Source organism: Varanus komodoensis, unplaced genomic scaffold (assembly GCF_004798865.1).
Source record: "Varanus komodoensis strain SLA01 unplaced genomic scaffold, ASM479886v1 scaffold7_3, whole genome shotgun sequence".
Taxonomy (NCBI): domain Eukaryota; kingdom Metazoa; phylum Chordata; class Lepidosauria; order Squamata; family Varanidae; genus Varanus; species Varanus komodoensis.
The window spans coordinates 26183416-26210293 of NW_025336480.1; the positions used below are offsets into that span (position 1 = coordinate 26183416).

At 44.8% G+C, this 26878-nt stretch overlaps 1 protein-coding gene across 2 annotated transcripts; it reads right to left on the reverse strand.

The window, feature by feature from the left end:
• Positions 1–25532, reverse strand: SNAP25 (synaptosome associated protein 25). Of its 2 annotated transcripts, none has more exons than XM_044454480.1 (7): positions 25461–25532; positions 23922–23963; positions 17200–17248; positions 8536–8653; positions 3635–3760; positions 1516–1660; positions 1–69 (listed from the first exon to the last, which is right to left on the reverse strand). In XM_044454480.1, the coding sequence occupies exons 1-7, from the start codon at positions 25530–25532 to the stop codon at positions 1–3; spliced, it is 621 nt and encodes a 206-aa protein (XP_044310415.1). The 2 variants fall into 2 exon arrangements, with proteins under 2 accessions (XP_044310415.1, XP_044310414.1); XM_044454479.1 differs by lacking the exon at positions 8536–8653 and adding an exon at positions 8814–8931.
• Positions 25533–26878: the final 1346 nt, after the last annotated feature.

The window sequence follows — 26878 nt, forward strand, 5'->3', positions numbered from 1 at the left end:
TTAGCCGCTGCCCAGCATCTTTGTTGCACGTTGATTGGCCTCATCGATCCTGGTTTTGTTGGAAACAGCCTGAATGGGAGGACAAGAGGGAGGAGAAAAGAAGGGGAAGGAAAGGGGGGAAAGTAATTGTGGAAGATGTACGCCAGCATGAACAACGGCAATTCAAGCACGGGTCCCCAGTGCATGTTCAGAGTGATGTTCCAATCCAGGGAGGGTGGCACAGAGTCAGGAGTGCCAGGACATGGCACAGAAAAGCCAGCAGCAGCAGAAGCAGCATTTCTGCGGTGCTGGCCCAGCTCCCCGATCACTGCACTGGGTAACTCATAGCTTAGAGCTGCTCATTCTTCTCCCTGCGGCTGGACGCCTTTGCGTGGGCAGCAGGGAGAAGGCATGGTGAAGGCCAGCAAGGTGAACTGTCCCAGACTGTCTGTTGGTTAGCTCTGAAGAACATCGGGCACTCTCGTAAGGACCAGTGATGGGGTTGAAGTTCGGACTGGGGGATTTAGGTGTATGGGCACCACCAGTTTGAAAAGCTACATCCCTTTGTGCATCAGTGACCAACTGCATGTTGTCAGAAAGAAAGAAAGAAAGAAAGGGGACCTGCATCATCAAGAAAGAGATCAGAAGAGGCACTGATTTGCACAAGATTTACTTAGGCTAGTGTATGTGTCTAGATGCCAATCTGGAGATAATAGCTAGAATTTATTTGAGTGGACATGTAATGATACATCTCAGCGTAGTGTGGAAGACTGTGGCCAGGTGGCCTATGTGCTGGCTAAGGTGCTGAGGGCTGACAGACAACCTCAAACACCCTGCTTTAAACTGGACTTGGACTAGGCAGCCTTTCCTATAGAGGACACCTTCAAACAGAGGACTGTTCTCTCGCAGGCCTTTTGATAGGGGACTATGCAGAGTATATAAGATACAAGGCCACCCTAGTGAGGACAAGCTTCCTTTTGAATTCAGATTTGGCTTGCAATTATATTTGCTCCCATTCCTGCCATTAGCAGGCCTTCTCTACTCCACCTGCTTCCCGGGCAAAATAAAACAACAACCCAACCTCCAGGAAGGAAGGGCCACTTATTGTGGGAAGGCGTAGCAAAGGCTGGCCACAAGCTTTACTTTATATACCTTCCGTACAGCCTTAAGTGCCTGATGCTGCCTCATCTTGGAAACTAAGCAGGATCAGGCCTGGTTGAAATTTGGATGGGTGACTTATTGTTGTGACCACCCAGAGAATTGGGTAGAATAGAAATGCTATTTTTCTTCATTATCATCATCATCATCCATAGGTCCCCAGTCCTTGTGTCCCACTGCAGCTATGCCTGTGCAATTAAAAGTGAAGTGACCACACTGAAATGATTTGCACTGCATTAACCCTGGCCTAGCATGCAGCAGCATCTCCCGCTTTCCTGTATATACCAACTTTCTGATCCAAAACAACATATTCATAAAGGGGACATAGTGGGTGAATGGCACCCTATATTCTCCACGATGTTCCCCCTGTAGCCCTACCTTCTCCATGATCCTGTCAATTTGGCGGTTCTGTGTGTCAATCTCATTGCCCATGTCCAGGGCCATGTGACGGAGGTTCCCAATGATGCCGCTGACCTGCTCCAGGTTTTCATCCATCTCGCCTTCTCGGGCATCATTTGTTACCCTGCCAAGGAATAAGGAGTAACAATGGACTGAATTGTTTCATAAGTTACCGATCCATCCAAAATCGTTGTAAACTGCCCAGAGAGCTTCAGCTTTCAGGCAGTATAGTGCTGAAATAAAGAATAAGAATAAATTACTGGAGCCCTTTGCCTGTTCAAAGGGATTGACTAGCTTCCTTCTTACTGCTGAATCATGAAACAATGCTCATTTGCCAGGCCTCCTGGAAATACTTATAACAAAGTACAGCACACACATTCTTAAAATAATGAAAAAATAATTGTCTCCATAATACAAGTCTATTGGATAACGTTTCCTTTGTCAGAGACGGAGAGGAGCCAGAGATAGGGAGGGAGGGAGTGAAAGGTGGGTGAGTAGGAGGGTGGGAAAAAGTAGGGGGAAAGTCAAGAGAAAGAAAGAGAAGTGCACAAGGCATGGGCACACACACACATATGAGGGCACTCCTGCTGACCACCCCCCAAAATGATAGCACCCAGGGCACTCTTTCAAAATGCCAAATGAGCCCATGGGCTGAAATGGTTGGAAGCCCCTGCTTTAGGCAGTGGTATCATGTAACCGTGCGTGGCTATACCATGCATTTTCCTATTTATTATGATCATTGCCCTTATTTTCCTCCCTCCCTCCCTCCCTCCCTTCCTCCTTATTACCCATTGAATGGCTTATTAGCCATTCTTCCCACTTTCTAGGAACCCAAGATGCCTTACACAGTCCTCTTCTCCGTCATTTCTTTAGGGGAGGTTAGCTGAAAGTCAGTGACTGGCCCAAAGTCACCCAGTGAGCTTCATGGCCAAGTGCCCAATAGAACACAAATCTTCCATGTTTGAGCTTAGCACTGTAAAATATGCCACTCTGGCTGTCCTTTTATCAACACACAAGGCTAAAATTAAGGGCAAGTCTCCAGATGCAGGCAGCCCTGGCAATGTTGCCACCACGGCCACCACAGCCACCATCAAAATGTGTGTTTTGCAGAGTTTTCTGTGGCTTTGGATACTCCCTCCCCACTTGCCACATGATGGTAAGGGACAGTCACCAACTTTGTAGTCTGGAGCTATGAACCCTGCAGACTTGTTTAGACTACCATAGATTTCAGGAAAGCTCTGTATTACCCTACAATTAGGAGGGGAGAAGAAGAGGAGAAGTGACTGCAGCGTTCTGCAAAGGAGATGGTTGCCCTCATAGCTCCTATTGGGTTAGGGTTCATAGTGAAAGGCAGGGATGGCTTGGTTGCCCCCCAAAACTCTGTCGGAGAAATGCATTCAAAGCCCATGCCAAAGGTCCCCCGGCTATTTGAGGGTTGTTGGGAACATTTGGAATCTTGAGAGAGTTTCAAGGGTGCCGTGGGGGCTCTGTCCATCCACAAAATGGCTGCCATAGTAGGCATGGCCAGTCAGCAAATGCTCATTTCCCAGAAGGCAAACCAGTGAGAGGAGAAGAAAAGTATCGTTCCCAAGAGCCTAGGTTCAAGGCAGAGGTGGGGCCTGAGTCCCGGAAACAACCAACCAACCAACTTTTGAACCCAAATTATGACAGGGCTGAAATGCAACAGACCACTTTTCGGCAGATCAACCTTCTAGTTAAAGAAAAAAAGGTTAAACATTTAGGAATGGCACAGATCTTAGAGAATGCCCAGAGCGGTGTCTGTGGCCATACTGGTGTCCAAAAACACTAGTGGAGCCCCCAGGCTTGTGCTTCCAAAGATCCTATAATTCTGGGGCCTATGGTCCAATTTGAAGTTTTAAAGAACTCTTCTCAAAAGAGGCATGGAATGTCCATGGACATTTTTGAAGCAGTCAGGCTAATTCAGCAGGTCATTGTCAACTAGAGAATCCACTGTAGTTAAAACGGATAAATGACTCTCTCTAGGACCATATGGAAACACTCCTAATATGCCAATGGCAGCAAAGAAGACAGGAAAAGATAAAAAGGGGGAAGAACTGCAACAACCCACCACTCTCACCTGCGGATAAATCCTCCACTGATGGCCATCTGTTCTCGCTCATCCACGACTCGTGCAGGCTGGCTGGCTACAACCCCATCTTGATTATTGCCCCAAGCTTTTTTATAAGCATCACTTGATTTAAGCCTATGCAAAAACAGAAGGTGAGTAACGAAGCCCCACATGGGGAGAGACAACTGCCAAAAATACAACAGCAAGATTACTTCTTCAAGCTAAGAGCTGAGTCAAGCAAATGAGGGTTTGAGAAAGGGGACATTGTGGTATACCGATATATCATAAACCTGAACAAATATGTTTTGTTTTATTCGATTTAAGCTTTGCTGCCACAACTGTGATGCCTAGAAATTTCATTTTCAGTGGAATCAGTTCCAATGGCCAAGTTGGTGACATTCATTGTTTTGGTTGGCTTACTGTTTGTTTGATTGATTTTTTTGGAGGGAGGCAAAACAATAAAAATCAGGAAAAATAAAGATGACTAGAAAACATTTGGCTGTATCTCCTGACACATGTATATAGTAGGACATGTAACATAGAGGACGGACTGCTGGACTGACGTGAAAGGAAAACCACCAAGTGTAGTGTGTATATCACATCACAACAACACACCATCTTAGATTTTGTTATAAAAAGACAGACAGACAGACAGACAGGCCTTTTTTAGGCACAGTGCCATGGCCAAGGTTCTTTTTTCAAATGCGTGGCACAGTGATTGTATACATCCACCAACCTTGCCAACCTTATATCAGGATCATGGCAGGTTGGCTTGTTTGCCTTATGAGTCACAGTGAGGGCAATTGAACGAGCAATTGTAATAATATATCGGTACTTGAAAGGAGTAACTATACATCTAGAGCTGATGTACAAACCTTTGTCCACAGAGACAAAAAGTAAAATCAGGCCAGAGTGGGATGATGAGTGCGGGAAAAAAACATATATATATATACATATATATATATATATGTATGTGTGTACAAGCATGTGTAGCCATTGAGCATCAGAAAGGGAAGTTCCTCCGTGTGTGTGGTTCATTTTTCATGCACCAGCTACAGGCATGAATAAGTTAAGCATTCTCGATAAAGCACGGCTGCCCTGGTCGGTCAACATTCTCGGAATGCGCTAGCAATAACAGCCTACACAGCAGTGGGACACAGGCAAAAGTGGATCGTCAGCCAGACTGAGATTCGCCAACGTTTGGCCACGGGAAATGTCTCGCAGATCTCTGAAATCAGTTGTGCAGTTTTCCAGAGGACCCATCTTTGACTGAGCCACCACCAAGAAATTAAAATCCAGGCATACCAGTAGCGGCAGATCATAGCAGTATGTGCAGCATCCTGGTGTGCTGTTTTAGTGCTACAATTAACCGAGATTACAAATTGAATATGACGGAAGCTTATTATATTTCCAGAAATAATAAGAGTTCCAGCAAGTCTCTTGGGTTAGAACCCCTAATATTTGCTCTTAGTAATGAGGCAGCACAAGTCTCTGTATAAAAATGAGCTCTCCTAACTGCAGGAATGAGAAAAAATCAAAACAAATGCTGGGGTGCTATTAGTAATAAAGGTCCAATATTGCCGCTGCTTAAAGGCTTCAGAACAGCAGCACATGTGATCTGAATGCAGTTAAAATGTGATTCATTTAGTCAACACATTTCATAAATGTTAGCTTTAAAAATTTGCTTTAGGAAAATTGTTTTCTGTCAGGAGCCTTTGGAAACAGAGGGTTGGATCTAGATTTAATTATGCATAGAGTAGACTCATGAAATCAATAAATTTCGATGGCCCAGTTCTAGAGGTGTCTGTATCTGGATCCAATCCATTGTAGGTTAACAGATTTAAATGCTGAGCACTTCTACTTGTTCAGTTAAACTCTGTGGGATTGGTTTTCTGAATAAACATGCTCAGATCCGCACCGCATGGCAGCAACCTCAAGTATAGGGCCTTAGAAGAAAACCCACTGAAATTAATAGGTTTTTACTTCAGGTTAGGCTTATGTTGCGCAGCTGCAGCCCTATGCCTATCTGCTTGGGAGCGATCCCCATCAAGCTGTAGGGTGAACTGCCTAGGACAAAAATAACTTTGAAATCTTGAGAGTGCCACAGGACCTCCTTGTTGCTTTTGAGGCACATGTTCAAGCTTTGCATGGGATTAAATAAGGAAACAAACAGATTTGGATGCTAGCTTGGTTTTAAAATCAGCAAAATTTGAATTAGGTGACTTTGAGATAGCAATTACTGCATGGAAATAATTGAGCCTATCTTTTGATTGTTGGATCTTTTTACTGCAACGCACTCTCCATTTTGACACACAGAGGTCACCACATCACCCACTGGTTATCTCTAGTAGTCTGTGAAAAGGGGTAGCGAGATTAAAACCTGGTTTGCACATAGTGGGAATTCATGGATTGCTCAACCCTCGAATTGTGAAAACCACACAGGTTCCAAGTCTTGGGCTGGGTTTAGTTCTAGGTCTGGATGTCACATCAAACCCATGCTTGTTAAGCTGGAGGCAAGTTGCAAGAAGGTTTCTTTCTGGTTCTCTCCCATGTGACCCCAGCAACCAGTGGACTTGAGCCCATGTTGGAGACTGGATGCAAAGTGGAAGCAATTAGCAGTGGGAGGCGATGCACTCACTTCCGCCCAGGTGGCTCTGACAACCTGTGCTTTAAACAACCCATGGGTTGTCATCACGTGCAAACTGGGCTGTTAGCTCAGCTATCCCAATGTGTCATGGGTCCCAGCCTGCACCATCTTGTGCTGCCAGCCAGGCATAACAGATCTGAAATCTGTGCCTCAACTGAGTAACGAAGAACATTGAATCACAGTGAGGAGACTCTTATTCAGCTCAGCAGTAGTGTTTGTCTCCCCACCTTCTTCCTTCTGAGTAAATGTCACCGTTAAATATCCCGTCAAGGAACTGCTTCTAAAAGACGGGGCCATGGAGCTAAGGGCATGCTGCCTTCTTACTAAGAATGCCTGGAGTATGACGAAAGAAGCAAAGCCAGCCCAATGCGCTGGCAATTCTGCATCAGCCAAAGCCCTTGTGGGAGTCTGAAAGGGATCTTGTCCAGGGAAGCCACACAGGTTCAAGACTCTCTTTGTGTGGTTTTGGCTGCTCAGGACAGGATCACTTTAAGGCCCAATCCAGCTGCTCTGGCCCTTCGCTCACTGGCCTCAGAATACAGAGGAAATAGACCACCAAAACAGAGGGCAGAAGAGGGCACAAAAGATATGCCTGCAGTCTGCACACTATCACTCCTGGGTGTCTAAACTGTTGCTCCCAAGCAAATAGAAAGGCAATACAAGCCACGGCGTGGAAGAACATGGGCAGGCAACCTCAGGGCTCCTGCTTGCTGATGCTTCCTTGCCTTCATCTGGGCTCTGCCCTTCAGACTGAAGACATGCCAATAGAGGAACCAGCCTTGCAAGGAAATATAGGGGACGTACCAATGCTGAAACATTTCTTTCTAAGCTAACACACCTGTCTGCTCACACCTACCCATACTGGGGCAGCTTGACTGTAGGGTGGGTCCCTCATCACCCAGCGGGACAAGCCATTCTAGGTGAGAGGGTAAATAACTCTAATCCTGGACTACTAATGGATAACACGCCGACACAGAGAAGATTTTGCGCACACGCTCTCATGCACACCATTGTAGGGCTGCCTACCGACTTATAAATGTATTTTTGGTAATTCATTCTGGCAATAACTAAGTGCATGCTAATTCTGTATCTGCCGTCCATCAAAAAGCTGATTCTTCTGTGTCGATATGCTCACTTCAGAGTTCACGAGCCATACTTTTATGCTGCATATTTATTTTATGGCAATAACATGCAAGCAAACCTATCACATTTCAACATTTCTGCTCGGTGTACACCACCAATTGAGAAAAAAGGCAATTAGCGAAATGGATCCAGTTATCCTGACAATATTTTTTAAATCCCCCATAGCTTGGGGTCAAATAAGAAACCATGGCTTGTCTTCAGACTTTGCAAAGAAAGATATTTCCTGGAAATATGTTATTGGCATTGCTTTGTTCCAGATGACAACACTGGGTAAATTTGATCATGGCCGCAAATCGTAGCCAAGAAGGAATTCTTTTTGGGCCTTTTGCAGAAAAATAGTAGTAAGTATTTCTAACAGTGCCATCAATTTTTGAAACTCAGGTTGTTCTTGCTGTGTAGTACACACTCCATAAAATGTGTGTACTAGCACCTCATGAAATCTTCATGACTAAAAAGTGTTCGCAGTGAAAGAGTCATTGTGGTATGCCTGATTTTAATAATATCTACGTTAATCCCGCTGTCGTCTACACCAGTGGTTCCCAAACCAGTAACCCCACAAGCCACCGTTGATCTCTGAGATGACGGTAAGTGGTCCACAAACAGCGAATGGAGCCACGTTTCTCCCAGCCTCATCTAGCCCACCACGTCACAGCAGTGCCCATTCATGAAGGGGAAGTGAAGGCACGTGGCCACTTCCTCTTCTCTACAGGGACTGCCATGAAACGGCACACCCCGATGTCAGCATCCAGGTTTTGGGCAGGAGCTGCAGATCTGGCAGGGCAGTCAATTGTGAGATGGATCGCTGCCACCATGTTGGTTGCCCAACGGCTAGGAATTTGAACGCTGACAGTGGGAGGGCGTGTGTGTTGCGGGTGGCCCGGGAGGGATTTTAATGGAATGTCAAGAGCGGTTTCTTGGATCCAGACGTTTGGGAACCTCTGGTCTATGCTGTGAGATGAACGCATTGGAACCAGAATTGTTCTCTCTGCATGCCACATGCTCATCCTGCCAGGTGTCTTAAGCAAGGATGAGCGTCACAAGGCTTTGTTACGTCTGAGATCAGCCTTGGGGGCTCAAGAAATGAGGCAGGCAGGCAGGCAGGCAGGCAGCCAGCACCTACTTGTTACATGGACAGGCACAAAGCCCACAGAATTTTCCTAGGTCCGTCAAATTCTTTTCTGCTTCTTTCATGTCCTTATTGATTTGGTCCATTCCCTCCTCGATGCGTTCCAGTTGTTCTGATTAAACACCAAGTATTTTATCCCCACAGTATGAAGCAGATGGAAAGGGACAAAGAAAAAAAAGGACAAAAAAAACAAAAACAAAACAACAACTTCAGACATTCACTCATGACAAAGAACTGGACATTACAGAGCAGAGCTGGTACCCAGTACCTACTTGTTACAAGGACATATGAAAAGGCCACAGCATTTCCCTAAATCTTTTAAATTTTTCTCAGCCTCCTTCATGTCTTGGTTGATATGGTTCATGCCTTCTTCGACACGATCGAGTTGTTCTGGTCAGGACAAAGGGATGACAGGATGGAATGAATTGTATTTTTGTTGTTGTTGTTGCAGCTGTTTTGTCTTCAACAGAACATGAGAGAATGATGGATGGAGAAACTGAATTATTATGGTGGCATTTCAATGCATTGATGGGCAACTGATGCATTGAAGCAAAGATGGAAGCAAACCTAGAGGGCTGAAGAGTGATGCCCTTTGCTAATATGGGAAAGCACACACACAATCACAGACAAAGGAAAAAGAGAAGCTTCAATGTCTATTAATTTGAACAAAAATGGAGGAGCTGTCAAATACCTCAAAGTCCAGAAACATAATACAATACATCCAGTTACTAAGACATCAATGACATCCAAGAGAAAGAAAGAAATGGGGTTATTACCTTGTATTCATGTACATTAAGATATAAATGACTGCCTTCCATGACAAAATATCTACAGTACTTCCACTTACAAATGTCTTTGAGTTTGATGATGGTTGAAAATGTAATTGATCTGATTTGAGAGTGGGTGAAAGAATACACAGCTAAGAATGGTATTAAGAATGGATATGAGTGGTTGAGTTAAGATCCATGTCCAGATACAAACTTTTTCAAAGACTGAGGCTCTTCAGATCTGATTTTTTGGCCGTGGTCCATCTCTAAAGAAGAGAAGACCATGGGTCTTATTCCTCTGTCAGTGACATTGTTATATGCCAGGAGTAACCCCAATGGAGTCAAAGGAATTACATAAATCCAGGGCCCAGTTCCATGTCCAAAGAAGCAGATGGACAGGCTAACATAGACTCAGTGGGATTCAGAACAGATGGAGAGTGTGAGTGTGTGTGTGTGTGTGCATGCATGTGTGAAAATGCAATCGACTGTTGCAATTTCTTTTCTTGACTAGCATAATTAGCTATTTTGTTGCTTACCTGAACTTCCATAGCTTCCTGGACATTATTAGATCAATGTAATTCCTTTTGCTTTAATGGAGTTACACCTGCTTTGCATTAAAACAGTATAACGTATCTTTCAAGCTCACCACAGTGTGTTTATAATTCAGCAAATAACAACTCAGGTTCATGAACACCACTAGTCTGGTGCTTGCCTACACGGCCCACATTTTCACAAGTGCCTGAGAAGAATCTCATGCTATTATTGATTGGTAATTGCCTTCTTATTAGAGAAGCAAAAGTAGCCTAAAGAATGATACACATGCAGTAGATTGCACTAATGATCTTGCAACACAATCTGATACACATTTACTTGGAAGTTGGTCCATTTGGGTTTAGTTAGGCTTGCTCTGAGTTACATATGGATAGAATTGCCATCTTGATGATAGCTCACAATAGTTGTTTATCCATTATTCAAAAAATGTAGACCCCTGAACTTCACCATCAGTTGCCCCCCTCCCATGAATCTAATTCAGTATCTACTTTTCAAATACACCATGGCAGCCAGATGGGAAAGAAACATTTTAATCAATGGGGAAACCCTAATCCAGGCTACAGGAGGGAAGAATATTAGATTGTTGAAGCAGATTCTGTTCTCATTTTCCACACTGGAACAAAAAATAATAATAAAAATACAGATTCACACTTCTCTGGATCAATAGGAGAGAAACAAACAGCACAGTTCACAAACATTAAATAAGAGGCCAGTCGCTGAAGTCAAAGGGATGGAGGGAGTGGGGAAGAGAGAAAAAGAAATGTAATTTGTCCGTTGGTTTCAGAAATGTCTTTCTCCAGCTCTCTCTACAGAAGGTAATGGGTAAGAAACAGGATGGGGATGATGGAGAGGAAAGAGGTTGCAGGTTACAGGTTTCTGTGTGATAGAGGACCTCGAGGTGTATCCACGGGGTGGTAGGCAATGAAGTAGGTTTTCCAGAAAATGTTGCATCAGATCCCCAGCACCCACAGAAAATTCTGCTTCCCTAAGAACTACCTGAGATAGTTAACATGGTTAACTGAGACTTAACATAGTTATTTGGCTAATGTTTAGTAAACAAATCTAAGAAATAAAATAAATAAAAGTGGGTGTCATGTTTGTGCAGTATTATCTCCCAAAAATGTTTTTCACCAGCAGCCAAGCTTGCTTGAACTAAAATATTGGGGGTGGGGAGAAGGAAGGACAGAAAGACAGCCCCTGAGTGTGGTTTTAATCAGTGGTAGTGAACATGTGGCTCTTCTGATCCTATAAGACTACAAATCCCATCAGTCCTCATCCAGCTAGTCAATGGTGGGGGATTCTGAGAGTTTCAGTCCAGCAAAATTTGGAGGGCTACACATTTCCCATTGCTAATTTAAATGTTGTTAGAGTAAAAAAAACAAAACAAAGCATTAAAAGCTGTACTTGGAATAGAATTAGTGTTATCCTGTTCCCTCATTTAGATGTGAAGAAAAAAAAACCTGAAGGCACTGAGAACTGTTAATTTTAGCAGTGATTTTAGCACGAAGACAGTTAAATACAATGCTGATTTTAGATGTATGTATGTATTTATTAGATTGCTATCCCACTCATTAGCCAAAGTGAAACTCTGGTTTAACCCACATCATGTCCCTTCCCAGGGAGGTATCTTATGGTTTGAATCCACTGATTTCCATGGGGACTACTCTAAGTCAGACTGACCTTGGAGACAACTTCAGTTGCCCCAGTCTGACTGATATTCTCTGCATTTGCTGTGTTTCCAGTCCTATACACATTTAGACAGCAAAAAGTAAGCCCTTTTGCTGTCTAAACATGCATAGGATTGTTCTTTAACTGCTTTCGTGAACCAATGCATTTCCAAACACTGAGGACCTTCTGCTGAGAACTGAGTTCCACATCACATCATGGGAGGGAAAGAAATGTTATTTGCAACATGCTGTGCAGAAGAAGGCATGGTGGATTGTTTTCTCTTGGAATTTTCCATGGACTTAGTGATACAGATGAGCTCGAGATAATTATAGATTTTTATGTTTGATTCTAATTCTTTTGACCAAAGACAGGGGATATGTGCTCCTCTTGACCTGGAATATGCTGCATCTTTCTGAGCCTTTAGCTGACCATTCACAGCCCTGAATGTGCCAGATCCTTAGACGTGCAAAGCATGAAGTCTCCCGTGAGTGGTGGTCTTGCTCCTGTTGAGTCAACTGCAGGTTTATAGATTGGAGGTGAGCTTACAGAGAGAGAGGAGAAGGCATGTCCCATTTCTAGTGCAAAGAGCTAGAGCCAAACATCAAGACGGATGTGGCGCTCTCAAGGGGAACACACACGTTTGGTCCTTAAGGACAGAGAAACGGAAAGATTTGGGCATAGCTCGGTGGGGCCTGTTTGCCATGAGGCAGCTGGAGATCTTCTGCCAAGTCAAATCTTCCCGGAAGCCAGCTTAGCCAGCCCCAGGAGGATGACATCAGCTTAGAGCGTTGCTCAGGTGGGTCTGAAGCAGCACAGCAGCTGCTATTTCAGTGCTTGTGCTTCCAGGCAGCTCAGCCGCAATTGCCAAGAGAAAAGAGGATGGCCTGATGCAACAAGGCTTAAGCAGGAGCAGGCTGTGGCTTGCATATGCTGGGAAATCACACCCTCCGATGCACACGGCTTATCCCTAATCCCACATACATGCACGCTCTGCTCCATTGCTATAGGTCATTTTCATGTTGTAGGGATGAGCCCCGCATTGAAAGCCAAGTTTTGGGCCTGAACAAATGAAGCCTAGTAAAAACCATGCTCACTTCTGCATGGTCACAAAGTAGGACCAAAGCAGGAGCCTTGTCCGTGCCCCACTGAACCAAAAGGCTTGGCTTTAATCCCCTTGGGGCCCCTGCCCTAAATCAGTGAGACCCAGTCACTTTAAATCCGGACTTCAATATCTGTTTTTGTCATTGGAACCTAAGACTGCAATACTGAAGACGCTCAACGGGGGTATAATCCACTTACCTCATCCCTGTGCTGTCAAAATTCAGGATGGTAAAGCAAAAACATACAGGGCCCGCATGTTAGTGGCAAATCACTAGACAAGGCTAAAATGGACACATTTCCTTGAAGCCAAGCTAAATTAGTCCATCTTAGTCTCCCAGATTTGGGTGCGTGCCTCTACATTTTTGTTGCGGTGCTGCTGAATTCGGTGGCAGCAGTGGGGGAAGAATGGGGGCAATGGGGGCAAAAGCAGTCCCTGGACCTCCTGCAGTTGCCCACCGCTGGTCTAATGGGGCTCTCTTACCCGCAAAAGCGCTCAGGATTGTCTTCCGCAGCTGCAATCCGATTGTCTTCCGCAGCTGCACACTTATCTCGGAACAAGTCCCTCTGAGCTTGGTGAGACTGAGTTGTGGGTGGTGCCTTTAATAGTTTATCCCATTCCAGATACAGCCGTTCGGGCAAGTTTTTGGTTTGCTTCCCCGTACTGTTATTCCCAAGGGCACGAGGGCAACACAGAACACTGTGCCACGTAACACAATTTCTGACATTTTGGGAAATGGAACAAATAATTGTTATCAGTAACTATGTTTTCCATTTCAATCCTGAAAACTCAATTCCTGCTTTTACTAATGTAAAATGCTTCTCAAATTTCCTAATATTCAGACCACAGTGATTGCATAGAATCTGCACATGGCCTGCTATATCAAGGGAAGGGCCTTTGGATGCCTTCGCTTTTCGGAAAATTTGCCATTGTCTTCTCTTACCTCCACCACAATTTACTTCTGCAGATCCATGAGTGAACAAACCAATTTGTTTTGTTCCTCTGGTAAGGATGCATGAATCTGTCCATTTTGGTTGCTGTCACTTCCTACTTTTTTCAGTCTTAAATTTGATTCATCGCAGACTTTTCTTTTCTGAAATTTTTCTTTTTCAAGTTGCTTGAAAATTTATACAATTTCTATGTGCATGTGTACTGATACATGTACTTTATGCCTGTTTGCCTAATAAATACATTTTACAAATGTTAAATATGTAACAGAATATGCTTTATTGTCATTTTCATTAATATAAACTTTTTAGTATAAATTTTTTGACTGGAGAACTTCAAAACTTGGAAGCATTCAAATTTTGAAGGATAGCTACATTTTGGGTTGCATGTTGGTTTGAAGGTAAAAGCATTTGGTACATTTGCATTAAAGTACAAACTGAACTAACATCTCTCCCATCCCTCTTCTCAAGTATACATTGAGATTGTTCAGATCTTAATAATGGACAGAAGAGATTCCACAGAAGTACTTTGTGGCTTGCTTTGTGGTTTGTGGGCCTGGTGATCTCACTGTACCCCTGCACTGTACTGGTGACCTCAGATTACTTCCCTATAGCCTGAAGTGCCTGATTCTGCCTAATCTTGGAAGCTAAGAAGGGTTGGGCCTGGTTGAAATCTGGATGGGTGACTTGAATTCAGCATTAAGCAAGCAGCTGGACCCCAACCCTATGGTTGCTGTGCCCCTTCCAACCCTATCATTCTATGTGTTTTCTTCTTATGGGAAAAATAAACTCTTGTTCTGTGTTAATTACAGTGAAGATGACTCGTGAGGTTTTTGTCTTGTAAATTATCTGCAAGTTAAAGGAAGCAAGTCATCTGAATACCTAAAAACATGGGGGAAGGGAACCCAAAGGAATGAGATGCTCTTTGTCATCTGCATGTTCAAATGATCCATATCAGAGTCCTTCTCTACATAACAGTTAATGATCTTAAGCAACCTCTGTTGTCAAAGTTATCTGAAAGAAGAGCACATGGCAACATTTAGAAATGGTTTCATTAACTGGATCATCTAGAGACATATATGATTTGGACACATTACATGGACAACGGAAGGTCCAAGGAGCTAGAAAAGGTACAGCTATTCCAACTGCATAAAAGAAACAAATCACATTTGCTCCCAAATATTGAGAAATCCTTTTTTCAACCTGTATATCACTCTAAAAAAAGGGGACACAAATTTGATTTCAGAACTTTGAACACAGTGATAAGGTTCTGGATCATTACCGGCCTTTTCCCTAAGAATGCCACAATCTGTTATTCAGGAAGTCCTTAATTTGGCACTTGAAGTCATGATGAATACCACTTAAAAACATGTCTAAAAATGTTACTCCTATATGCAATTCTGTTGCATATTCTCATTATCTTGGTTTTGAATCTGCAGAGATTTGGATTGTAGCCTGCATGCAACATGTAGATCAAGGTGGACACAATGTGGTTCTCCAGATGTTTTGGTCTACAACTCACATCAGTTCTACCCAGCATAGCCAATGATAAGGGATTATGAGGGTTGTAGCCAAAAATTCTGCAGGACCACACTCACCCACCCTTGACATAGTCAGACATGGGCAGTTCTCTGATAAAGGCTTTAGCTTTCAAACTACATCCTCTGAAAATATAGGTTCTGGTAAAACCAGTCCAGAATCCCAGTCATAAAAGAAGAGGTATCAAACAGGAACAGAACCGAGCTGTTGTTATGGTTCACTTTGGCTTAATGGAGGCACAAGAAACTGCATATTGGGCTATTACGTTTCATGGCATTTTCAGTGAAAACCAAGAAATCCAGGATCCTTATCCCAATAACTCCCTTGCATTATTATGACAGTGTCTTCTCTAATAACATGATTTGAAACCATTTGAAACAAAGAACCTCTTTCTGTAGACATTATTTTGCTGTCTGATTAAAGTATTTGGTAGAAGTCACTGAAATTGTGGTTTGCTGGAAGGAATATCATGATGAACCACATAGCAAAGCTGCAAAATGGAAGTTTTTTGATTTATCAGAATAAATGCCACTTGCATACTGGGTAAAGAATGGCTTCATAATTGAAATATCATTAATTGATCATCATTAAAATCCCTTTGGAGAAAAATAGCTGCATGATCATGTACCAAAGTGTAATGTAGAACGATTCCAGCTCTGGCCCAAATCATTCATTAAAGCATGTTTGCATTCTCTCTCTCTCTCTCTCTCTCTCTCTCTCTCTCTCTCTCTCTCTCTCTCTCTCTCTCTCTCTCTCTCGATCTGATGGGAAAAGATGGGTTGAGATGATACTGCATCTTAAAAGGAGGAGACAATGTGCCCATTTCAGGGACAATAGTCCACACACCTCTGGCTCTTACGGTCACTCGTCTGCTTGTGTCTTACTTGTCTGTACACTGAAGCACAATATACACCAAACCACAGCGAAGAACAACTAAACCATAGATGTTCACGAATGTTTAAATGTCCTTTATAAGTGACCATTGAGCATACCAATACTGGCTTAAAGGAATTCAATCCAATAGATTCTCCTCTGAATCTACTGGAAATTTTCATCTCAGAAGTAAAGATCCTGGTGGCTGCATCGGTTAAGCCGGTATAATACAATGGGAAATGGTGTAAAGTAATGCCTTTTTGCATTTCAGTCCTGAATGTATTTACTTGGAAGCAAGGGCTGCTTCACGTTCTGCAAGTAGCCTATACAGAGAGTGCATAAAAAGCACTCTGAAAAGATCCGTGTGGACTGTGATGTCTGACAAGGAGAAGGGGCCATATCTCAGTAGCAGGCCGCACGGGCAGCATGTGGAAGGCCACCACTTCATTCCCTGACATCTGCAGAAGGAGCTGAGAAAAGGCATTTCTGAAACCATGGAGGGCCGCTGCCAGTAAGCACAGACTGGTCTTTCCCAGCCTGGTTCCCAGCCAGTTGGGGAAGGCTGGTGCAACTAGATAGACGGATGTTCTGCTCAATGCAAGGCAGCCCCCTGCGTTCCTAACTGCACATTTCATGCTTATTTCGTTGCAGGTACGTGCACTGGTACTTTGTGCTAGGACTGGGCTTCTCTTTGATGTGTGTGCAGTCCTCCACCCTAATGCACACCATGTGGTTTCCAGGCTTGCTGTACACCAAACACTTCCCATGTCAAAAATTCAAGATGTTTGATGTGGCCCTCAGTTCCATGTATTGCAGAAGAACTTCCAACCAAACACCCTTCAATGCAAAAGCTACAATAATCAAGATATGGAGGCCTGAAATATTATTCTATTTTTCAGGAAGGGCTCCCTTACAGAAAGCAGTTTCAGGACTACAGGCTTACTTGGCAAGCTTCTGCTTCGGAACACTGTGATTCAAGGACCATCAAAGAAGGCCTGTTGTTTTTAGTGGGCAAAGGAAAAGTCTTGCTTCTTTTTGTGTACCTCACCAGTAACCAGGTACGTATTTGACACAGTTGCAGGTCCAGACCCATAAGCAAACACCAGCCCAGCTGCATGCATGTGTCATGAGTCTCTTTAATCAATATCTACAGTTAATCATTCACGTCAATGAAAATATGCTTCAATTTCTTATGTAAATGATTGAAACTTACCTCCTTGCTCATCCAACATAACCAAGGTCCTGATACCAGCATCTTTGCTCTACATCCAAGCAAGAATAACAAGATGAAACACAGAGACGGAGACAGAGACAGAGAAAGAAATTAGTGAGAGATCAAGTCGTTCTTGACATGGATTTTTTTTTAAAGGAGTATCAAAGATAATCCAGTGAAAGGCATGGCAAGAGGTGACAGACTCCACAGGAAACAGCTACACCCTTAAATAACATAGAAGGAGTTTAACATTCCCCAATGCACCTGTTATCACTATGGAATTTATTGCAACGTGAGAAGGCATCAGAAGGAGAGAAAAAGAATTCATCAGGATAGGATAGTTCAGCCTTTAAGAATGTAAGGAGAGTTCTGCTGGACCAGACCAGGGGCCCATCTGGTTGAGAGACCGGCTTGCACATCGGCCAGTCTGGGGAAACTCACAAGCAAGATGTGGGCAAAGTAGCACCTCTGTTCCCACCAGCAACTGGGTCCCCCACATCCAACAGACTTTTGCCATGCTGGACATGGGAACCAAACGTCCCCCAGTACTGAGAACTGGGATCCCTTTTGTATTATATTCTCTCCCATCTCCCTTCTACAAAAGGTGTGGAAGTAAGGTTATCTCTCTCCCCACTACCCTCACCCAGGGCACACACATCCTTTTGGGTATCTAGACAAGAATGCATATGAATAGGGCATTCACGTGTAAAATCTAGCAAGCCCAGACCTCAACAGTGTTCTCCACACCCTAAATAAAATCTTAAAAGTTACCATATGAACTGGGTCTTTGCTCATTGGATTTTCCATGCACATGCCCTATTCACATGTTGTGCTCACATGCGTATGGCCAGCTGACTTGGATGATTGGACAGGTGGACTGGACGGGCAAGGCAGGAAGGCACCTGCAGGAGAAAAGCTGGCAGGACAGTGACTTCTGAACTGGTTCCTAGATCACAACCAATAGCAGCAAAAGACAAAGTCTAAGACAGAAGGTCCTGACACTTAGACAAGGCATTGTCAGCCAAACGTTCCTCATGGCAATAGCACAGCCATCTCATATGTGGGCATTTCCTAATTACAGGTGAGGATGCGCCGTGGACGAAGCAGCAGCTTTGACCTGAAATATTGGTTGGTGCAAAAGCAAAGCACAACTTCAGCAGAAGTTGCTCTGACACTGTATTACCTTCACTGTTTCTCCTTTCCCCCCTTAAAGCCTCACAGAAATGCATGTTTGTTTGCACCAAAGCAACTCAGAACAGAAAACTTGCTTCTGGGTGAAGGAGGAAGGAGGAAGATACAAGAGTTCTGCTCTGGAAGCTGCAAGGGCTTGTGGAAAGAGGGAGCGTCAGTCACTCCTAATTAGGCAATGCTCGTAGCTATTCTTTGCATCACAAGAAGGACTGGTGTGCGTGCATTTTCTCCTTTCATTTCAGCACAGTGTGAGAAGTGGAATGTGTTGTTTCCCTGCACAGCCAAGCTTTCCAAGATGGCTTTTAGAGCTCACCTATCTCCCCTCATGAGTGCTGTTTCCTGTACTACATCAGTTATAGGAAGAAGATGTAGGCATAATTCAGTTTCCTTCTTTTATTGCTGCTCTGAATATACAATTCTGGTCAAAATTATACTGGAAACCATTTGTGTGCATGTGTGTGCACGAGGGAGAGAAAATTCAACAAGAAGAATTAAATAATACAGATGTCCACAGAAATCAAGATGAAGGTGAAGGAAGGTAAAGGCAGAAATATGAGCAAGTCAAGGAGAAGTCCCCACTTAACTGAGAACTAAAAGCAGAATCGGAACCTTGGTTAGTGAATGTGACACAAGGGCTGAGCCAACATTCCTCACCTTACTTGTGGGTGGGCCAGGGTGTGTGGGGCATTTCACAGAGCATTATCTGGTGGGTGGAGGGGGAAGTGGAAATCTCCAACAGGGTGTGTGTGTGTGGCAGGGGGAAAGCTAGCAAAAGAGTCCACAGGAAAATCCACCAATTACTTGATTTAATGCTGCATGAAATCATACTGGCCACGTTCACATCAACACTGGGGAACAGAAGCTACCTTACAACAAACCATGGATTTCTGGGCTGGTTGGCACACCTGCTCCACCCACCTTGCTGGGTTCAGATGACACAGCCACTCATATAGCTTGGGGGGGTGATTAGGCAAAGTGTGCGACTGGCTTGGGCAGGAGTGGGAAAAAGACACCACGGAGGCCCCTTTCCTCCAGTGATCATGTGAATCCAGGTCAGGTCATGGAGACAAAGGAAGAAGGGGCAAGCTTTTCGCTTCTTCAGGAAGAGTAGCAGTGCAATTCTATATATGCTTCCTCAAGTGTAAGTCCCATAGAGTCCTGCACACAGGAGAATACAGATCTCACTCAGTACGTGAGGACTTTGGAGGAAGCATGCCTGGGATTGCACTGTGAAGTAATGTGAAGCAACATTAAAACTGGGCACATGGTTGTGCTCCAAATTCTTTCCCAGATTGCGGGGTGGTAAATGGGGGTGGGGGAAATCGCATCAACTATTCTCCAGGATACAGGTTTGCGAGATCCTTCAACTGTGCAAGGAAAGTCAGAAAAAAACCTTGCTTCAGGAAATGCTAAACACAATTCCCTGTCCACCTGCTAAAGGCATGACGAATGCAGCATGACTACTTTTATGCAGTTCAGCACTGGAGACCCTTTCTTCTTCTCTACTCACCCAGTGGATGGTTTGATAGTCTCGCTGAAGAGATGGACGCATGGCACATGGACAAAACATGGCACCACACAGTCCAGCGCCTGTGTGGTCACTGTCTGCCTGTACTGCATTTGCCAGCCCGTTTATGTCTGGCAAATGCCCGAGGCTGTGCTGCCACTTGCTCAGCCAAGGCTTTTGCACTTGGCCAACTGCACTGCAGACACTGTGCTTTGGACAAAGCAGCCTTTGCTTGCAGCTTTGCAGGACTGGAGCTGCTGGATTCAAGCACAGGCTTCACAAGACCTGACTGATGCTGCAGAGCAATTAATTTGCCCCACCAGAGCTTGGTTTTCCAGACCAGAGGTCCCGTAAGAAGATTTTGCAGGAAGTGACTTGCCCAGAAACAGAAATGCTGTGGGCCTGGACCAAGAAGTCTGGCTGCTCAAGATGCGAGAGGAAGTGGAGCCCACACTCAGTTGATGTACAGGAGCAAGCAAGACCGGCGCTTGCAACTGGCTTCAGGGTCAGCCACCTCTGACATGCTTGAGGGCAGCAGGCAGGCTATGCAGTGCGCCAGAGCCTGCCCTGATGAACTGCTGCCCAAGGCAGCTGCCTCACTCTGCCGAACAGGAGGGCTGCTCCTGGGAAACGGAACAGAAGATTTGTCTTCCCTCTTTGGCTTTCAAGAATGGCAACACACGGCATCTCAGGGCACAATCCGGGGTGTGCTTAGGCAGAACAAAGTCCTACAACCCCCAGCATTCCCCGGCCAGCATGATGGGAACTGTAGGCTTCTCTTCTGTCTAGCGATGCATGAGGTTGCCTCCTTAGTGTGTTTTGGGTTGCTTTAAGCATAATCCAGGATTCTGTGGGCCAAATAAATGCATTCGCTAATGCATATGGAATGGGCTGGAAGGGCAGGGCACACATGCTAAGGCAACCAATTCAACCCATTTTCTTTCATTTACTCTGGTGTAACGATTTTGTTTTGAATGAGGCAGGAGAGAGATTAATCGACCAGGACAGCCTGACCTTGCTGGCAGTTAGAAGACTCTAAACGGAAGTGTCAGTCGCCTAAAGACACAGGAATGGCTGCACAGCCATTTCCTAGACTTGCTATTTATTTCTCCAGCTTTCCTTCCCCTTAGTTAACCAGAATCTGTGTTAACACTGTGGTGTCGCTCAATGGCTCATGAAATGTGCTAATGAGTTCGCCTGAAAGGCAATGTAATCTCCCACCAGCACCCAATGCAGCCGCCCCACCTACTTGGCTGCAGCAGTTTGCAAACTCCTTACTTTGTATACCAACTGCACGGAACAGATTGGTTTCAAACATTCGCCTGTTAAAAATTCTGTATCTGTCAATATAATCTTTGTATCTATTTATTTATGTGAATCTCAACATCCGGATACACATTTCCTTGAAAAGTAACGTAATTGTTTTCTTTCCCTCTCTCCATTTTCCTTAACCACGGCAACATCAACAGTCCATGGCGAGTGCATGTGTGTGTGTGTGTGTGTGTGTGTGTGTGTGTGTGTTGGGGGGAGGGAATCATGATTTTCATAGCAAAAAGAAATGTGCATCATGATCCTAACTCACATGTAATTCAACGTGACTTGCTCTTAACTGCATTAGGATTTGCAACCTTATTCTCACGGATGCTATTCTTTGAGAGAGAAAACATATTTTCCCCTCTTTCTCCCTCTCACTCACACACATGCACAGGCTCACACTTAGCACTGCACCACAAGAAACTCAGAAAAAAATCAGTGCACCCGTGGGGTCACCGGGAGATCATGGCATTTGCCCCCAATTGCTGATCGTCTTCTCCAAAGAAACATGCTGAAATGCCCAGCTGCTTTATCAGAAAAAAACTGTACTCTTCCACATTGTTTTCCTTCTTTAGAATTGGCCCAAAGGTCAAATGCTACCTCAGGAAGGTGTTTTCTCCCTTTTGTGGATATTCTTCATTTTGTCTCAGTACATAGCTATAGGCATTTCATGATTAAAGCACAGGGCACCCCCCTCCACAGTGGAGGGGCCTGAGCTCAGAGGCAAAGCAGAAAGTGCCAGCAGAAAATGCCCAGAGTCAGTTCTCCAGCACCTCCAAAGAAAAGAATCAGGCATCAGGTGATGGGAGAGCTTCTCCGCCTGCATCCCTGGAGAGCTGGTGTCCACTAGAGCAGATAGCGATGGCCTTGATGGACAAATGGGCTGAGTCCACATGGCCAGGGGAGGTGGGCATCCATTGCAATGTTTACTCTGAGCTACACAGGAGCCATCCCTGTTGCGCCATGCAGGAAACGCATTGTGAGGGTGGCCCTCAGCACCACGGAGAGTTTTTATAAAGCTCAGCAGACATGCTGCCATGGACACACAGCCTCATGGACACATGAGTTACTGGCATCCTCTGAGCACAACGCAGATTCATGGAACTCATCACTGAGCACTGCTGCTCTTAGCCTGTGGGCCATGCTCCATCTCGGAGAAGCTCCCTGGAACTGTATTTTATGGGGAGGGGAACTGCCAGGGTCAAAAAACACAACATGCCAGCACGTTTCAGTATAAACCTCTTGCAGCCTGCAGCTGAGTTCTAGGGGAGGTGTGCCAGTCTTTGAGAATGGAAGGGTGGGTTAAGAAGCCACCAAATAATTTGAGGTTGAGGAGAAAGGGACGGGGCTAGGAAAGAGGGTGTGGTCATGCAAGGACCCCCGTGGCCAGTTTGGAATACCAGGTAGGTCGGGCTTGGCCCATGTGGCTTGGCATTCAACACTGCTGCCATCATCATCATCATCATCATCATCATCATCATCATCATCATCATTTTAATATTACCAAACGGTTGAAGTTCTCTGGGTAGTTTGTAACAGTTGATAAAACAGATGGTACAATAAAGCACCATAAAAAATCCAAAACATGAACATTTTAAAACAGCTAGAACAAGTTATGATACAGACTAGACTTCTACGAGATCATTTCACAGTTGGGGAATTGCCACTGCCCTTGTTCCTGCCCCCTGACTCTTCCTCGGAGGTGGCACTCAGAAGAAGGTCTAAGGTGTTGACAGGAGCGTCTGGCTAGTGTCTGGGTAGAGTCCAAACATGAAAAAACACCCAGCATGTATTGGAAAGAGCTCTGAACATCTTGGAACTCACCATGAAGAAGCCAAGTTTAATACCCATCCACCTGTTGTTCAATGAAAGCAACTCTGTTCTGTCAAGCCATGAAGTGTGTTTGCTAACCAGGCACACAGGTGCCTTCTTATATGCAGCCTGCTTCTTACCATGCCTGTAGGGCAGAGGAGGACAGCTCATGGTCTTCCAGATGTTTGGTGTACAACTTCCATCAGCCCTAGCCAGCAAAGCCAATGGTGAGGAATGATGGGAGCTGTAGGTCAAAACTTCTGAAGGGCCACAATTGCCTGCCCTGGCATAGGCACATATGCACATATACAAGAGTATCACTTCTTGTAGTATTTATAGATCTGCTACACAATACAGCAGCTCAGCTGTTGTTGGGAGCGGCCTCTTTTCAGTATTCAACCTCCATGTTGAAGGAACTGTACTGGATATCTGCTCTCTCCCAGGACAGGTTTAAGGTGTGCAAAGCTCCAAACAACTTGGCACCAGGCCACTTCTCAGAGCACCTTCTCCTTGCCACGTTGCCCAGTCCCTGAGGTCCCTGGAAGACTTTCCCTTAGTGGTTCCACATAAACCCATGACCCAGTTGGAGTCCACCAGGAGAAGAGCCTTCTGTGGCTGGGCCCATTTCTATGGACTTCCCTGCTTTGGAAGTTCGGCAGACTTTAACACTGTACTGTCTTCATCTGCTAAAGACATCCTGTTCCAAGGAAGACAGTTTTAATGTCAACCCGTTTATAACCTTTTAATGTACTATCGGTATTCTTTTACTGGTCTCCACTATGTACTGTTCACTGCTCTGCTTGGATGTGGTATTCAAATACCTTGTTTCAGGACTTCAAGAAGGCTTGGCTCCTGTGAGCCACTGGGAAATATTAATGGTAAATCATGAAATTCTTACCTCTTCAACAAGCTGCAGCATACGACGGGTACTTTCGAGGGACTGAGAGGGAGAACAGATGAGAAATGAAGAGAGTAAGAGAGTTACACTTGGTAAATTGACAAAAGATGCAAAACTCAATCATATCAGACAGTGTCAAATAAAAAGAAGACCTATTCATTTTATTTTCCTTTGCATTTATTTCCCAGCCTTCTCCCATGGAATGTCAATCCAGACTAGACACAGATCTCTGGTCTGTCATTTTACTCTCCCAACAACCTGTGAGGTAGGAACTGGCCCCGGGTCATCCAGTGAACCTCATGGTGGAGCAGGGAGTGGGAATCTGACTTCCCCCGGTCCCAGTCCAACACTCTAGCCACTGCACCAGACTGTCACTCTTCTAATCAGTTTCCACCCTGTTGGCTGGAATAGGCCATGAGTCCCTCAGCTTCAGGGTGGCTCAACAGGGCAATGTTCTTACTCTTACATTTAAGCCTGGGAAGGAAAGAGGACCTGTCAACCAAAATTCTCATTGCTTGGGAGTGACAATGGAGAGGAATAGGAGCACAGAGATCTTTAATGTGAAGGACTGCTGGTGCTGGTGGCATTCACAGTCCAAATCCCATAAGAAACCATGTGCTTTCACATGCACATTCTGATAGATCTATAGCTAGGTAATAATATAAGACCATAAAAACATCCCTGCTGGATCAGACCAAAAGTCTGGGTAGTCCAGCATCCCATTTCTCACAAGGACCAACCAGAGGCACTTGTGACACCTAGAAATTTAGCCAGCTACAGATCTAGCCAGCAAGATGTAGTGGACTGATTGCCAGATCTAAAACCAGAAGCATGACTGAAAAGGATGGAACATAAACCTATTTTGCACAAGATACATGTGATAAAAAGAAGTTGTCAAAGACATTCTTCTTTCCTCCATGGAGACTTCACAAAGCCAGTGATGGAAACTTAGGAAGCCACCTCCACTGGGCAGAACCCCAGCACTGCCTTCCAGAACTACCCTTCTTCCTTTCTGCTGCCACCTGGAAAAGGCTGCAATTGTATGGTGGAAGGCCTGTTTTCCATGGAGAAATTCTCTGGTTCAGTCCCTAGCTTCTCCAATTCAGATCACAGGCAACAATATCTGATGATATCCAGTAGGGCAGTATCCAACATCATCCCTGTACCTCCACTTTTAGAACCCACCAGAGATGCAACAGGATGGTAGCACTTTCTAGAGCAACCTGAGGAATAAGCCAAAACCCTCATTTCCAGAATAGGACAAGTCAGTAGAGCTGCCCTCTGTGAGTTCCACTGGCTCATTCTGTCCCAGAAACAGATGCTTGGGTTTGTTTCCTGTTGCTTTAGAAAGCAGCAGCTTTCCACCATGCTAACAGTGGGTTACACACAGGGCAACCCTGCATAGTGTTCATAGAACCAATGAGCTCTATTCTGCTCTCTTGCCTTGTTGCTATCTTTACTCTCAGGGTCTTAACTAGTGGACAACAGGCTACAGGGAGTTGAGGTTGTCCAACCCAATGTCTGCCCCATTTCCCTTACCTCATCGGTCATCTGGTCAGCACGCTGCTGCATTTCTTCCAACTCATTGCGCATGTCAGCATCTTCTGCCATTTTGGCTGGGGAAGTGTTGGCCGGGCTCCTGGATCAAGAGAGTTCTTTAGTCCTGCCTACAAGCCTAGGAGACATGAGGAAGAAAAGTGGAAAAGAATGAACTCACGGGGGTGATAGTAAATAAACTGAACATTGGACATTTGTGCATGACAGTGTATTTCAAAAAAACCTCATTAGATTAGTGACCCTTCCAACAAACTGTTTCTGACTATGTGTGCGTCAGAGCCAGTGTTTTCAAAAGCACTCTCAGATGACTGCTCTCACCAGCAAATCATTTAACTGTCACTGGCAATTCTCATGAGGTACAAAACACTCACAGTTTGTTCCCAAGGTGATGTTGTTCTATTTCTGGGCTGTTAGTCATTCTCTTGAATAGGAACCCAAACGTATGGTTGGAGCAATCACGAAGCAGAACTGATTCATTTCTGTTCCATAAAGTCACCACGTAAACCTTTGTTGAACAAACAAGCTGAATGGAAAGGGGAGATTCACCAAGGGAAGAACCTGCACTGAAGTTCTCAGAACTTCTCCAGTTGATGACTGTGTAGATATCACCATCAGAAAGGAACAAAATTTATCACACCATCTTTGGAGCCCCAAACTTTAAATGTGGAGTAAAGATCACTTCCCTGTGGGTGAGCCTCATACCATGACTTTGTAAAACAGAATATTTTGCCAAAATATAGTCCACAAGTAGGTCTCCCCCACCGAAAGGAGAATGTGGAGACATGCTCTCCTCCTATCTTGCTCTTCTGTCCTCAGGAAATTATACATTGTGCTTCGCTCTGCACAGCATCCTGTGTCCCCACAAGACCAGTAACTGGGCCACTGCCCACTCTTATCTCCAATCTGAGATCAGAGATGGGAGTGGGGAAATTGCCCCCATGGGGTGATGCTTGGCCACTCTGCCCCTTGGAGGAACCCCAGTAGGTTTTATACATCAGTTCAGGGAGCCCAGCAGGCCAGACCAGGCTTGCGAACTGGGAGTTCTGCACCCCAAGCATGCAAGAGTGGTGCTTGCTCAGGCTAGCAAAGGAGAAGCAGCCACGACAACCGGCCTTCTCATCCTGGGTGATGCACGGTGCATGATCTTCCCTGGCCCACTTTACTGCTGAGGCAGCTGCTGAGACAACCTACAGGAATAAGTTCACCTTTTAACCATGCCACAGACTGGGAGGTCCAACATAATCCAAATGGTCCAATTCACTATCCATGTAAAGTAAGAGAGAACATCTATCTTCCATCAAGGTTCAAGACAGTCATACAGTGATTATTCACTGTAGACTTGGGCAGAAAGTAAATATCCAAATGTTTTGGACTTCTGCTCGTAGTATCCTTGTCCACCG

Coding starts and splice junctions, on each gene's coding strand:
- SNAP25 (XM_044454480.1), bottom strand. CDS start 25,532: ATGGCAGAAGATGCTGACATGCGCAATGAGTTGGAAGAAATGCAGCAG. Junction 17,249..23,921: donor TGCTGCAGCTTGTTGAAGAG/GTAAGAATTTCA, acceptor GCTTGGATGTAG/AGCAAAGATGCTGGTATCAG. Junction 70..1,515: donor TTGACAGGATCATGGAGAAG/GTAGGGCTACAG, acceptor CCTCCCATTCAG/GCTGTTTCCAACAAAACCAG.